The 16,179-nt window shown below is 34.8% G+C and overlaps 1 protein-coding gene across 4 annotated transcripts in view; it reads right to left on the minus strand.

Annotated features, from left to right (window-relative positions):
* Positions 1–16,179, minus strand: part of DPY19L4 (dpy-19 like 4) — a 50,045-nt gene that overhangs the window by 17,399 nt on the left and 16,467 nt on the right. For all 4 annotated transcript variants that reach the window (XM_027856966.1, XM_027856968.1, XM_027856967.1 and 1 more), the window contains 7 exons: positions 10,652–10,775; positions 8,342–8,476; positions 6,553–6,684; positions 6,360–6,458; positions 5,705–5,778; positions 3,803–3,961; positions 2,518–2,637 (listed from right to left, as the gene is read on the minus strand). In XM_027856966.1, the coding sequence (XP_027712767.1) occupies positions 2,518–2,637; positions 3,803–3,961; positions 5,705–5,778; positions 6,360–6,458; positions 6,553–6,684; positions 8,342–8,476; positions 10,652–10,775 (843 nt within the window). The remainder of the gene's footprint in view (positions 1–2,517; positions 2,638–3,802; positions 3,962–5,704; positions 5,779–6,359; positions 6,459–6,552; positions 6,685–8,341; positions 8,477–10,651; positions 10,776–16,179) is intronic.

The raw sequence follows: 16,179 nt of genomic DNA on the forward strand, positions 1-16,179 counted from the left end.
GATTCAAGTCAGACATCCCAGGGCCCTTTTCACTGTATCATGCTGGCAATGAGGAAAGATCTCTGCAACAAATCCACTAGATGGTCTTACATTAAAAGGTTTTCACAAAAATAAGGTCATAGCAAAAAAGAACTTTTAACTTTTTAGATATTAACACCCCACCCCAACTTCCACCCACCAAAAGGACAAGTTCTGCTTGAAGAAGGAAGAGAAGACAAGTAAGGGAAGGCTACAAAAAGATGGATCACTGGGGATCAAAGATTCAACAGAAGAAATTATATAGTAGAAAAAAATGAAAGGTGGGAATAAAAGAGGAATAAGAAAGCTCTTTTGGTAACATATTAGGTAAGATGGGAACACCAGGGAAATAAGACATAAGAGGCTGCAAAAAATGTCACTGAAAGGGTAGGGTAAGCAGCAGGGTCTCTAACTTGCCACACAGCTCCAATTCCTCAGTGCAGAAGACTAAAAATCAGATACCAATGAGTTATATTTTTTTGCTAATAGATAATTATAGAATGTTTACCAAGCTAAATAAATAGCTTTAAAAACATGCCTAGAAATCATTGAGGAAATTGCTAGCAATTATGATTGGGGGATATATTTAGAGATATGTACTCTATTAATCTTTGAGTGATATAATTCCAAGTACTGTTTGTAGACTGTAATGGGCATACTTTAATTCTTTAATGTAGAGACAGTGTGATGTAGTATAGTGGTGTCAAACTCAAATAGAAACACTGCATTTTGACTTAGAAAACCACAAATTAACATTTTCTCTGTTGAACTATATTTTCATTTACTTGGTTAAACAATTCCCAATTACATTTTAATCAGGAGTTTTGCAGAGCACTTAGAGACTCTGAATTTGACACCTCTAAGTTCAGGAAAACCTAGGTTTGACTTAGATATCTTCGTGCTAGCTGTGTGACCCTGGTCAAGGCTTTTAATTACTTTAAGGTTCAGTTTCCTTATCTGTAAATTGGGGAGAATAAGAGTACTTACCACATTAAGCTGTAAAAATCAAAGGAGAACCTTATATAATGTAAATTATCGTTATCATCACAAAACATACTACTTTTCTTACTAGAGGGATGAATTTTTCATTACTTATTAATATGTACACTTTACAAAGATACAAATAGTTAAGTCATTTTAATTAGTTAATAAGAATAAAATGACTCTAAATCAATAAAAAATAAATTAGGTACATTTAAGTCTAGTAAGAATAGAATCACTCATGTGACCACAAGCAAGTCATCTGACCTCTCTGCCAAACTGAACTGCTAGGTATTCCTCAATATCATCTTGCCCTCTCACAACTCTATTCATTTGAGCAGGACATCCTTCAGACCTGGAATGCATGCCTTTACACATTAAAAACCTTCTCTGCTCCCTAAAGACCAGGTTCCAGATCTTCTGCAGAGCCTTCTCTGATCCCCATGACTAAAAGAAATTCTCTCTTAAACTTATTACATTTTCTTTGAATCTTTCCTTTGTACTTAATATATTCTACCTTGCATCATAATCATTTTGTGTATGTCAGAGGCAACAAACTCATAGCCTGCAAACCTCCCAAGTGTAGTCCAAATCAGATTAAAAGGTAATAAGGGGAGCAGCTAGTTAACGCAGTGAATAGAGCACCGGCCCTGGAGTCAGGAGAACCCGAGTTCAAATCTGGCCTGACACTTGACAACTTATAACTGTGTGAGCCTGGGCAAGTCATTTAACCCTACTGCTTAGCAAAAAAACAAAATAAAACAAACAAACAAAAGGTAACTGGAAAATGTTTAACAAAATAAATAAAAATACAATGCAACATGGTCATCTTAATTGGTGGTTTTCTAAGTCAATGTGTAACCACAAGGATCTGTTTCTATTTGAGTTTGAAACCACTGGTGTATATACCCCTTTGTTTGACTGGATGCTTTTTTATTTTTGAGAGCAATGTGTGTTTTTTCACATTTATGCCCTCAGTGCTATACACATGGTAGACACTTAATTCTTGTGAAGCTAAATGATTTTCTGTGAGGTTTAGTAACTGATAAGGAATTCTGAGTTTGTGCAGAGGTAGGAAAAAAGGAAGAAGATCTGAAGATATGAATATCAATAACACGAGGATCATTAGAAAAATTCAGATTAATTAAGCAATTATGGCACAAATTTAGCTTGACATTAATATCTGAAAACCCACTGTTCTATCAAATTTATGTAAGGAGAAGATACATGAAAAATAATTATGCAAATGAAGACTATAAAATAAATTTTATCTAAATAATAAATGTGGTAATTATTTGTAAAGGAAATGAGGGAAATAAAAATTAAGGGCTACTCTATTAAATTTCAAAATGCTAAAGGAGGTAGATAACACTCCAGGATGAATTCCTGGAAATCATGAAAGTTTGCATGGATTTAGTTGCATAAAATTATATATGCACTTCTCCTAAAATATCTTTTTGCCAAAAGAGAAAAAAAATTCACCCTAAAAATACATAGGCCAAATAAATTTATACTTACCCTTCTAACACCATTGCAAGAGAACCCAGTAAAATAGTGTGAATTACATGATAAACTATTTCTGGTCTTTCTCCAATTCGACCATCTTCAAGGGTAACTATTTCTTTTAGGGGTTTGCCACTGTGGAAACAAAGCAGCATTTTTAATTTTTACAAATTCACATAAAAAAATTCAAGGATGTTGAATGTTGCTTTGAATCAGGTCGTAACTCATAACTCAAATATTAAATGAAAGAAATATCAAAAATTTTTAGTGTCTAGAAATATCTTCTGTTAGACAAATATCTGGACCTATTAGCCTTGGCCATTTAATCCACAGAGAAGACTTCTAAGTCTTTTCAGATGACTTCCAGAGAATGCCAGCTGCCATTACCTGTTGCCAAACTGATTCAAGAATGAAAATCAATTCAGGAAATACAATTTTTGAAAAGCCTTTCAGATTTCCCCAGGTCAGTTAGTATTCACTAGTCAATGTTAAAATAAATGGTAGTTAAGAGTATCATGGCTAGTATCATTGACCAGGTTTTTAAAAGTTATAAACATCTTGCTTAACTAAATATTAGACTAATAAGTGAACTTCCTCCGTAAAAGCTTATTTAAGAAGATAGGGATATTTCTTCCAATAACTTGAGTACAATAACAAAACATTACTATTTCAAAAGAAAATAAATTCTACTCTAATCCACATTAGATTATCAACTTCATTTTTACTACCGAAAATGGAAGCAATGGCAGTTACTTTTATTAGAGAGTCAACTCAACATCTGAATAATCAGAAAATAATTTGCATCTATCTTACAAAGTTTCACTACTTATTCAGACGCTGAGTTTACAGTTGGTTAGATGCCAGATTTTTGATTGTTGAAGATTAAGTTTCAATTTTCACTGGTTTAACTACTCACAAATAACAGAATCTTACAAAGCACTGAAGGAAGAACTTAACAATATTCTTATTTACTAGGAAATGTAAACACACTACAAAACAGAAACTTTACATTTAGCTACAGTATTTTGGGCAATGATAATGATAGCTAGCAAATATATATATTTACATTTACAAAGTACTTTGCATAAATTTTTCTATTTTGATATTTCTAACAACCTTCTACGTAGACAGTATAAGGATTATCCCCATTTTACAGATGTGGACACTGAAACTTCGAATTAGCACTAAATGATCTGCCTCTGTTCAGAACAACAGGGCGAGGAGCTGAGCTGGGACTCAAACTGAGGTATTCTGAACCCAAGCGCTTTCGCCTATTCTCTGCTGCCTTCTGGATACTTACTTGATTCTCCTAAAAATAGCTTGTATCACAGAAAAAAGGCAAATAATTAAAACTAAAATATAAAAAGGCAATAAAGATGACTGTGTCAATCGCAAAAAAAAATCCTGAGATGGAGCCTGCAGGGATTCTTGACAAAGGAGCCAATTCATTGTAAAATTCCTATAAGAGAAAAAAAAGCATGACAATGAAAAGGATCCACAGTTTTCATGTACACTGAATGTCAAATTACCTTTCAATTAAAAACAGAAAACTTTGTTCTTCAAATATATTTGCAACAGCATAACAATGATCTCTCTTTGTATAAAGTGCAATGGTATTTTTCTGGAAGCAAAGTATCTATGTCGTATGTGAATCTGTTTTATCATCCAATCACTCACTTAGAGGGTTTTTAGCTAACTGTCCCGGATGGAAACAAACCTATCATTTTGGCTTCGTTAAGATAATATTCTAAGCAAGTAAAATCACTGACCACAGACATCAATGGAACACGATTCAAGATCACAATAAGAAAAAAAGCCTATTTGCTGATTTGAAATTTGAGGTTAAACATAACAGTGTTTTTAAACAACAGGAATTTAAGGTTAAAATGTTGCACAGAAAAATATGGTTTTGAATTAACTTACAGTGAAACGAAAGACTGAACTTTAATGCAAACATGCACTTTTCAGTCACCTAAGCATGCATTTTTCAAAAGGGCCCTTTCTACCTTTAGCCTTCTTGACTCTTAATAGACTCATCTATTCAAACCCATATTTAATCAAGATCTCCCCTTACAACACACCAAGAAGTGGTCACCCAGTCTTGGTTTTAAGACCTCTAATGAAGAGGAACTAACTACTTTCCAAAGCAGCTCAGCCCACTGTTGGTGAGCTCTAATTGCTAGTTTTTTCTTTACCAATTTGCCTCTTTGCAACAGCCACCCACTGCTTAGTTCTACCATCTGGAGTCAAGCAGAAGAAGTCTAATCCCACTTGTACATGGTAGCTCTTCAAATACTTGAAGACAACTATCATGTTCTCCCTCCATCTTTCCTCTAGGCTTAACATTCTCAGTTCTCACATAGCACCAACTAATTCTTAAAGGAGTTATAATCTGCATCTCTGAAAGGTATACTCACACTTGACAAAGTATACAGATCCTTAAAGTACTGAAGTACAGGTTGAGTCTTAATTTGTATTATTAAATATTACAGTTTTAACTTATATCTATATCTGACCACAATGAAAAAATGGTTTGTCACGTTATTTTACTTGTACATAAACATGCTTTCCTATGAAAGAAACAACCCAGTATTTGCTTCATGGTTCTGGAGAAAGGGTAATAGAACTCAAAAGGGTTAACAAAAGAGGAGGCACTCCTACAATGTACTTGAATTCTGAGAGTTCATTACATTTGTCAGATTTTATGCAGAATCATGTACCTAGTATAGGAGAGTTCAAATTGCTTCTGATACAGGATCTTCCTTCTGGTAGAAAAGCTCCTCCTCTAAGTGTTTTAAATAAAAATCAACAAAGTAAATTTCTTCACCCAAGGATCAAACCAGCTTTTCAGATGGCATTCTCAGTACACTTAGGAAACAACCCACCCTAAGCAATCTTTATTTAAAACTGTCAAGCCTTTAATATTGGCTCTAACTTATGTTTAACTTAACGTGGTTCTTAGTTCTTTCAAACCCCTCCCCTATTTGTCCTATCGTTTTGCTTTATCACAATAAGGGAAAAACCCGCACTAATGTGGTTGGGGTTTTTCAAATTACATCTTCTCTATGGAAGGATATAAATGTAGGGTTTTTTTTTGAAAAGATGAAAAAAAATCTCCTTAATTCTTCTATAAATAACAGTTCTCTAATTTGAACAGCTTATTCTTTATTTTCTAGATAACAAGTAATAAGGTCAAACTTACTTAGTCATATTTAGTCCAAATTTTGCCTCAAGGAACTGTAACATATGCCCATTTTCTTTGTGTGGAACAAATGTCTGAGGGAGTAAAGATATGTTTACATATGTTAATATAATAAGAATGAACACAGAGAAATAACAAGGCAAAATTATAATAATTAAGCATATGATATGAATGTTAACAATGAACTCAACTGTTTATAAAGTAACACACAGTTCTTTCTTCTGAAATGCATTTACTCCATTATGATTAGATTGGGTAACGGCAAGTAAAAATTTTAAGTGAAAAATGTAATCTAGCACATTGCATAAAACAGTATATATTAAAAAGAAGACTCAAAGTTGAAGTAAAACAACTTTTCAGAAGGAAATCTCAGTTAACTTAGAAAATAAAATGCCCCAAATAGGAGGAGTCCTTCTTTAAAAGTCTCATTATTTTGAATAATGGCCCCCATAACAGCTAAGTTATTCTGGCTCTTTCAAGACTTGTCCTCTCCTTCTGTCTGTCAACTCAACTAGGTCTGGTCAATGTTCAAATGAAAATTATAATGTTAAAAACGTCAACACCTTGTTGCTCTCTTATTTTTAGTGGACAATTATATCCAATATATTTTATCATTCAGTTTATCTTTCTCTATTAATCTCTGAAAAAAGTTTACCTTCATTACGACATTCAGCATCACTGTTAGTGTAAATATCAAATAAAAATACATCACTTTCATCATTCTGGCTATACGAGTTCCTTTTTTCACATTCAGCTGTGAACAAAGATATACATGAACTATAGTTCACTGGTTAAAAAAAGTGAAGCAAAAAAAACAACAACACAGAATAAAGATAGACCATAATTACCTGTAGGCATTTAGCAAGCATTAAGGAAGCTACTAAGCTTAATAAAGGAGATACCAATAAAGCTGGATTTTCAAACTGTAATAAATATCCCAGGAAGAGGGACAACAAATAGATTCTGTACACTTCATGAACCTGTTGGGACAAAATTAAAACCAATTCAAATAAAATACAACCTGTGTTTTAAAATTTATTTCATTCTTCAATACTTATTTTATTCTTTGAAGTATCAAAGGATAAGCTAAATTTAAAAACATATCTTTTTTCTGATTTACCTTAGTTCATCCATAACCATAAATGTTTGACTGAACTGAACCGTAACTTACAATTTGTTTCATGATTCCTTGTAACATGGGACAATGTCACACACAGTATGTACTAAACAGATGTTTTTATTGATAATGAATTAAATTATTTCAGCTTAGAAAAAAACTTTTTGCACATGAAGGTTAAGAGTTAAAATATAAGTCTCTAAATCAGAGTTCTGGACTAAATTTAATCAGGATAGAGAAATTTGTCTAAAAGTAGGTGCTAGATAAAATTGTTTTTGGAACCTTTGTCATATAATCATGAAAACATTGACTTCTAAAGTCCCTAGTGATAATACCCTAAAGATCCACCATTTCTGGTGTTACTCCATGAAAATGTATTCTTTCTGTGGGTCTGTCCAGAGATTATACCAATTATATCTCTATTAAATTCAACATCCCAGTGAAAGGAGAAAAATAAATCCACCATGTGGTCAACAGCATACCCTATCTAATCATTAATAAATGGGTTACATAAAAATACATCAAAAGACAAAATGATGTTTTGAGGTTTGATTAAGTTAGGAATAATGTCATAAGTGGACAATCAGCCAAATGGTATTATGGTAGGGTTTCCTGAGTTTATGTTTGTAATATATTAACAATATTATTGCAAAACAATGTGGATCAGGGTATTTGCTTTTGAAATATACAAGTATTTAATTCTGTAAAAGAAAGGTAGATTTTTTTAAAAGCCAACAACCCACAGGAACATTTTACTAGAAGTTGGGATAAATGTGTACAGGATATCAAAATTACTAGCCACTAAAACTGATTTGCCTGGAACAGCATAATTAGCTAGCAAGTTAAGTGTAAAAAACTATTATAGAGAAAAAGGAATCTTTCAAAAACTGAAAAGATAGTCCATCAATATAAAGTATAACAGGTCAGGTGTGAACTAGATATTAGGTCAGCAAAAGAGGAATTTCAGGAGTCCAAAGCCAATAATTAAAGAGTCTTAAAATACAACAAAGAGAAGAAATCAGTTTGCTGTCCCCTCTTTGAGATTAGTGAGGGGATTTGTGGGCTCAGGAATGAAAAGAAAATCTCATGTGATAGTGAGCAGCATCTAGGTGAGGGACAGCTCAGATGCCATGAATGTTTCAAGGAGCTGCAAGACCTTAAAGGGTATGACTTAAAAAATATTTGTTCAGGGGTTTTGAGAAGAAGAAAAAAAATAAATGTTTTATAATTGGATAAAAACCCCTAATTTTTTTAAAAAAAGATTTCCTGATGCTTCTTCACCGGTTTTACGTTATAGGTACTTCTGGATATTCTTCCCATTCCCAAAGTAAGCCTCCCTCAAGGGGATGGCTTAAACTTTTAGGTGAAAGCAGGATATTCTAGACTTACAAAACAAATTTCTTTCTAATATTTATGATAATAATATTTATTCTAAAGGCATAATACTTTGAAAGTATAGACAAAAAGGAAAACAATGAACCGTTAGTATTTAAAATAAAAAATTCAAAATGTCATGATACCTTATCTGCTTGCATGAGGGAAAAGGAGTCTAGGAGGAATAAGGAGATTGCTTGAAGAAACAGGAGATAGTGGCTGTATTCCCACATCATCATGAAAGTATACGTTGACGCACTCACCAACAAGTAGCAAAATCTCTAGGGGAAACAAGAGGCATAACCTAAATATCAACAGTATTGTTATTGATATCCAAGGTCATCCCCATGAAACTGGGGCCTTAGAACCTGTTATAGATCTGGGTAACTTTAAACTGCAGTAACTCTCTATATTTTAATCCATTATGAGACCACATAATTGTTATTGGATAATAATAATAACATTAAATATCTTCTGAATAAGGAATCTTTGGAATACAATCAGTCACTAGAGAGGCAGCTGGACACAGTGTAACAAAGACAAACTTGGAATCAGGAAATCTATTACAAGCAAGTCTTAATCTTAAAATGCTAAGTGATACGTGATCTATTTTATAAAGTAGTTATAATTAAAGCACTCTGCATACCTGCTATACAAATGTGAGTTATTGATATTGCAAACATTTCACAGCAGAAAAATAGGGATGAGAGAAAAAAAGAAAAAAGAAAATATGAATGTTAAAGGATATTCTACTCCAACCTACTTCCTGCACACACATACATAATCCTAACAAGATCAATCAGAATTTTTTTTAAATATAAAAGTAAAGAAAGAAGGAATAAAAGAATGGAAATGAAGAAAGAGAAGTTGAAAGCACATGCAATTCTTTTCTGTCAGTCTGATTCCTTTCTTTAGAAGTGTAGCCTATTAGATAACAGAAGAATTGTTTTTCTCTGAGACAAAATATCATCAGCAAAGTATCCAATAGGCTAGGTCTGGACTGAGCTCAAAAAGCAAAAGAGCTATCTATTCCTAACTCTCCCAAGTATGACCTAATTCGAGTACCTTAAAAAAACCCCAAAAACCTATTACCAGAAATATTTAGGTAATTTCAACTACATAAAGCAAATGAAAGAAAATTCTAAATCCATGGTGTTTTTACCCTACAGAAATGCCTCATTGTGGCAGGAAGGTGACCTTGCATCCCTGAAGGCTGTCAAAGGAGTACCAGCTCTGGTAAGTTTTACCAGACCAGAAAAGTTTTTAAGCGCAATGTGGCCAAAGCCTTATGTCTGCTTTCTAGCTAGTCTAACTAAGCAAAGGGCAGCTCATCTTCAGTAAGCAGCCAACTAGTGATGAACTCTAACTATAGAAACCAATGCAACAAAGAAAAATACAAAGTGACCTTTAGTCCTGTGGAGGTCCTCTTCCAGTGACATTAATGGGCAGAAGGTGCTAAGAATTACATAGCTGTTAGGCCATTTATAAAAACTAACTTAGCTGGTCATAGCCTAAATTTAAGACTCTTGTGTCCAGTGACTAATAAGGAGAGATCTGGTCAGAGGAAGTAAGTCATTAATCTTAACATTCTCAATGTAAATTAAACCAGAAGACAGAAGGAAATTTAAGCTAAATGGAAGAATGTCTTATGGCCCTCCCTCCCCGCCTTACAGAAAGTAGTTAGCTGAGTTAGTTCTTATCATGACTCCAAAGGTAAATAAGAAAGTTCATTTCGTGGGACTCCTGGATATTATGTATCACAGTTTCCACGACAAGCATTTTAAAAAGACTATCATAAAGAAGTTATTTTACATGTAAACATCTGTTGCAGGAGATAAGGAAGCAGAAAAAAAAATCTATGAAGAATGTGGTAAGACTTCAATGCAAAGGTAGACAGGGGAACAAGTGAAAAATATGTTGGGAAATGTAGTTCAGGAGTAAGAAATGAAAGAGGCCCAAGGTTCACAGACTTTCTCTCTATATATATACCTACATATATACATATGGGGGGGGGGGAGACAGAGAGAAGGAAAGGGAGACAGAGACAGAAAGGGAAAGAGGAAAGAGAGAGAAAGGGAAAAGGAAACATTCATTCTCTTATGCTGTAAGGTAGCCTGATGCACCAAAATTGGGAAAGGCAATTAGAGTAAGATCTATTGACATTTCTATGGTTCAGCCACTGATGACAGAGCTTAATCTAGAAAAGGATAAAAGAGTCATCATTTCATTTGTTAAACCATGTTATGCAACTATAATTACAACTCATCTTTCTGTCCAAAAATAACCACAAGGTCCACATTCTGGATCTTTTGTTAGGATTAAAAATCATATACCTAATGATATGTAATTGGTTTCACTGATTATTTGATACCCAGAATACTTAAATTTGAAAAATGACAAGTTATTTTAACAGGGTAGTATGCATGGGCTTAGCAAATTAGAGTTTAGCATTTTACCTCTACAGAAGTATTTATGTTGTTTTTCAAATAGCCTGTAAGAGCAGCAACTTGACATGCAAAATATGGTAGTGCCCAGTTTTCTCTTAAAGGAATGGAATATTCGATTCTTGTTGTATCTACCCTAAAATGGAAACACAGAAGAAAAGTCAAGTTAAGTTAGCTCACTGGAATGTCAATATAATTAGAAACTTCGTCTGATTATTAATGCCAGACTCACTGCAAAAAATTGCTAATATCCCTACCAAAATTTCTTGGTTCTTCACATCTGAAGAAGCTTTCAAAGAGTTTTCTGTTTATGGCTGTAGCTAAAAGGTAACTACACGACCAGCAGCCCTTTCCATACAATTTGCAAGAAAAGACACATATCATTGCAAATATACCTGCTGATTATAAAGCATGTTTTAGCTCTTTCAACTTATGTTCAAAAGAAGCCACCATATTTGTAACTAATGCTAACCCAAGATCAACTGCTACTATTTTTCAGGATTACACTACTAAGCTACCAAAAAAAAAAGTCACAAGGACACACTGTAGTTGTGCTATAATTGTGTGTCCTAGTGACATTTTTTTCTCCATAAGTACTTTAAGCTACCCTACAGCATGGCCAGGGAGGCAGCATGGCATAGTGGATAAAAGGACAGAAGCATCCAAATTCAAATCCTTTCTCTGTCTGACATTTATTAGCCACGTGAATGTAGGCAGGTCACAACTTCTCAGTGGCCCATGCACCTCTCTTGGACTATAACTTATAGACAAGTTGCTGATTTTAATCTGTGAAGAGAGTTGCATACTAGGAGTTTCTCATATCAATGAAATCATAGGTCTAGATCAAAAGAAACAAGTATTCCAAAGTTATCCTGGGCTACTGTCCATTCCGCCACAAATCCCAATCACTGGAGTTGCACTGCAGCAAGCAGTTTCTATGCTAGCTGACATGGCACATTTTAAGGCCTAATTTTTTATTTTCTCTATCTAAACCTGTGATTTAAATGTTGCTGGGAAATTCTGATGAGGAAAATTCCCCTCTACCAATGTAGAACAGCAACAATTCTACAACATACAGACTTAAAAGATGCCTGAGGAATAGAGAAACTAAGTGACTTGCCAGGTGTTACAGTCCATTTTGTCAGGGTCTGGACTTAAAGCCAGGTTTTCTTGACTGACACAGTCAAATCTGCCCACCATACCATGATGCAGTATCAAGCTGGGATAAAGCATTTAAACATATTAAGTATGGCTTGAGGTATTGCCACTAAGTACGTTCTAAGAAATGATTGTGGCATCATGGCAAGTTTGTCACTGATACAATATGGAATTTTAGGCCACACTGAGGCTATTCTCCAGTCCACTTCAATATATGCTTTGTTTCCCCATTTAGTCATCTACTCCATTGCACTGCCAAGTACACATATGAAGCAGGATTTTCTGATTCCTTTCAATTTGGAAGTGGTTCTATGTAGCTTCCTGGTACAGATTACAACACATCTATTTCTCATCCTTCTCTTATCCATTCACTGCACCATCTGAATTTGCAAAGTGATCTACGATCTCTTATATGCTTTGTGAGTGATTCCAGACCATCATTAGGATAAGGCGATTCTATAAGCCTATCTCAAAGACTTTTTAGTAATATATTATTAAAGTATGCTGTTTGTAATACCACTTCGAGGGCTGTATCCCAAAGAGATCATACAAATGGGAAAAGGGCCCACATGTTTAAAAACATTTATAGTAGCTCTTTCTGTGGTGGTAAACAACTGGAAATTGAGGGGATGCCCATCATTTGGGGAATGGCTGAACAAGCCGTGGCATATGAATGTAATGGAATACTATTGTACTCTAAGAAATGATGAGCAAGTGGACTTCAAGAAAACCTGGAATGACTTGCATGGACTGATGCTGAGTGAAGTGAGCAGAACCAGGAGAATGTTGTACACTGCTACACTGTGCGATGACTAACTCTGATAGACTTAGCTCTTCTCAGCAATGCAAAGATCTAAGACATCTCTGAAAGTCTCAAGATGGAAAATGCTACCACATTCAGAGAAAGAACTATACAGTCTGAATGCAAATCGAAGCATACTATTTGCTCTTTTTTTTCCCCTTCTGTTTTGTTTTGTTTCTTCTTTCTTGTGTTTCCTCCTATTGGTTCTAATTCTTCTTTCCAACATGACTAATGTGAAAATATGTTTAACAGGAATGTATATGTAGAACCTATATCAGATTGCACGCTGTCTTGGGGAGGCATAGGGAGAAAATTTAAAACTCAAAAGCTTATGGAAGTGAATGCTGAAAACTAAAAATAAATATATTAAATTTTTAAAAAATGAAGTATGCTGTTTTTAAGTGTTTCCTTGAAAACTGGAGTAGTTCAACATTCTTTTAAAGTCCATCATTAAAACGTGTAGCATGGATATACACAGTTTGGATACAATGGAAATTATTACATTCTCTGGAAGAGAGGATGGACAGGATAGGACAGGATAGGATAGGGCAGGATGCCATAAACTCTAATATTAATGGCTATACCACCATAAAATAACAGGAATATTTTTAGAAATAGGCAGCTAAAATGATTTCCAGGCAACCAGAGTCAAGGTCTTCAGATGGTGTCAAAAGGTTTCCTAAAGTTGATGAATACCACAAAAGGGTTTCAATATACCATCATTTTCTATTATAGTAATAAATTAGAAAATAATGAGTAATTACTTGAAAAGCATGTTTCAACCAGTATGAAATATATTGACAGAACTTAACTCATTAGGGAAAGTTTTCTACTTGCCCCTCCTCCTCCTCCTTCCTCCCTCCCTCCCTAGGACACAGCATCATTCACTAAAAGAGACAAGAGAGCAGGGACTAACACCAACACCTTCTACTCCTTCTATTCTCTACAGTTCCCAAGAACTCCTCCTCCCCCACATAATAAGGAAATGGTGTTATTGCTGGCTCTAGGGCTTTCACATCCTGACTTTTAAGTGCTATGACTGCCTAGATTTTTCACTCAAATTTAAAGAACTGCTTGCTAGTTCCTTCATGAATTTAAAAAACATGAGTGTCCAACAAGCAAGTTGTTTTTTTCTTTTAAAGAAGAGGTATATTTTGGATAAAGCAAAACAATCCTCTATGTGCCAATAGCAAGACCTCACAGTAACCTTTTTGTCTGCAAAAACACCTATGCAAAAATGCCTTGCTGTTTCCGTGCTTCTAGATTACAGAAATAAACTATAATAAAATTTGGAAGTTAGCATGGGAATCTGAAATTAGCTACAGAATCTTAAGAAGGGAAGGACCCCATCTACTCCTTTACAGCAGTAGTGTCAAATCTAAATAGACATGGGGGTCACTAAATCCTATATAAAGATCCCTGCGGACCATATATTGGCTCAGAAAACCACGTATTAATATTATCTACATTTTATTGTATTTTTGCTTATTTTGTCAAATATTTCCCAATTACATTTTAATCTGGTCTGGGCTCTACTCAGGAGTGTTGTGAGTATCATGAGGATCATGAGTCACATGTCTCACACCTCTGCCTTACAGGATATATGAACCTCACTACGATATCCTGAACAAGTAATTATCTAGCCTCTAATTAAGAGTAATTTGCTACCTCTAAGGGCAATAAAGCAGCCTATTCCATTTTCAGAGAACTCAAAATTTTTCTTCTTCATATTGTGTCAAAAATCTACCTCCTTATAATTTCCACACTAGTTCTCCCTTCAGGCAAGATAATTCTAAACTCTCTTCTATATATGACAGTCTTTCAACTATCTGAAGACATATTTCTATCTTCTATAAATCTCTATTTCGGATGAAATATACTTAATTTCTTTTATGGATCCTGATAAGGCAAGATTTAAAGCTCCTCCCTCCTTTTCCTCCTCTCACTGCCAGAAGTCACCAAGGTCAGAATGTACTTAGCTAGTTACCTGTCATAACAGTAAGAAGGCAATTTGTCAAAGTCAAATATACTTCCAACTAGTACAAATTCTGTAACTTCTTTCAAACCAGACTGCTTTTAAGTAAGCCTTCTTCCTCTACTCCTTGTTTAATACTGAAACATTCCTCTTAATCCTGGAAGCAAACAATCTGTCTGAAGCCAAAGACAACTAGTGGTTCCTTACTTGTGATGGTTATCTTGATATTAAAAAACTTTCATAATTCATAGCATTGCTCTCCTATTTCTCCTCCTATCTCACCTCAGTTTCCTTTGCAAAATCATCATCTATGTCCTGTCTCTCTTTTCTTCTTTCGATGACCTATCATCTCCTACGAATTAAATAATCATCTCTATGATGACTCCGACATTTATATAACCAGCAATTCTATCTCTCCTGGGATCCAGGTCCACTATCTATCTGTTTAAAGGACATCATTAGGGGCAGCTAGGTGGTGCAGTGGATAGAGCACTGGCCCTGACATCAGGACGACCTGAATTCAAATCCGACCTCAGATCAAATACTTGACACATACCAGCTGTGTGACCTTGAGCAAGTCACTTAACCCCGATTGCCTCACTAACAAAAAAAAAAAAAAAAAAAAAAAAAAAAAGACATCATTAACTAGATGTCCTGTAGGCATCTCAAACTCAAGTTGCCAAAACCGATTTCACTATCTTTTACCTATAACTACCCTTCCTCCTAATAATTCTTCCAGTCAAAGAGATATGCAACACTGGAGTTATTGTTGACTCTTTCCTCCTCTCTACCTCTCAAGTCAAGTCAATAAGCACTACGCAAGTGCACCAACTGGGTGACAGGCATTGTACTAAGTGACAGGGATTCAAAGAAAGGCAAAAAAGTTTCCGACCTCAAGCAGCTTACAATCTAATGCAGAAGCCACATGTAAACAGCTATGTAGAAATGAGATACATGCAGAACTTCAGGCATGCGTTACAACTAATGAAAGTACAGAGTTGAACAGAGTGTCTTATTCAAGGAACAGGCCAATGTCACTGGATAGCAAAGTCTATGGAGGGGCGTATTTCTATGTTTAAATAGTTGCCAAGTCTTACAGACTCTATCTCCACAATTTATGTCACATATGTGCCCTTCATTCCATTCACATCACAACCACCCCAGTTGGTTACCTTTCATTATCTCTTAAATGAATTACTACCATAAATTCGTAATTGGTCTTCCTCTATCCTCCAACTAGTTGCCACTAAAGTGACAGTTTTAAACATGTAACCAATTCCCTTGCTCAAAAATCTTTAAAGGCTTTCCACTGTCTCTTAGATAAAACAGAAACTCTTCTGATTACAGCATTTAAAATCCTTCATAATCTGGATAACCTTTCTAGATTTATTTCCCAGTACTTGTCCTAAAGTACTGTGGTCCCACCAAATTGATCTACTTTCTGATACCCACACATGGTTTTCTATCTCCACCTCTAGCTCCTACTTATGTGTCTATGCACAGACTGTCCTCATATGCTCTCCAATCTCACTTCTATCCCTTGGAATTCCTAGTTCCGTTTGGCTTCAGCTTAAGTTTTACCTCCTACATGAGGCACTCTTGAGC

The sequence above is a fragment of the Vombatus ursinus genome, unplaced genomic scaffold (assembly GCF_900497805.2).
Source record: "Vombatus ursinus unplaced genomic scaffold, bare-nosed wombat genome assembly UNPS02011767.1, whole genome shotgun sequence".
NCBI lineage: Eukaryota > Metazoa > Chordata > Mammalia > Diprotodontia > Vombatidae > Vombatus > Vombatus ursinus.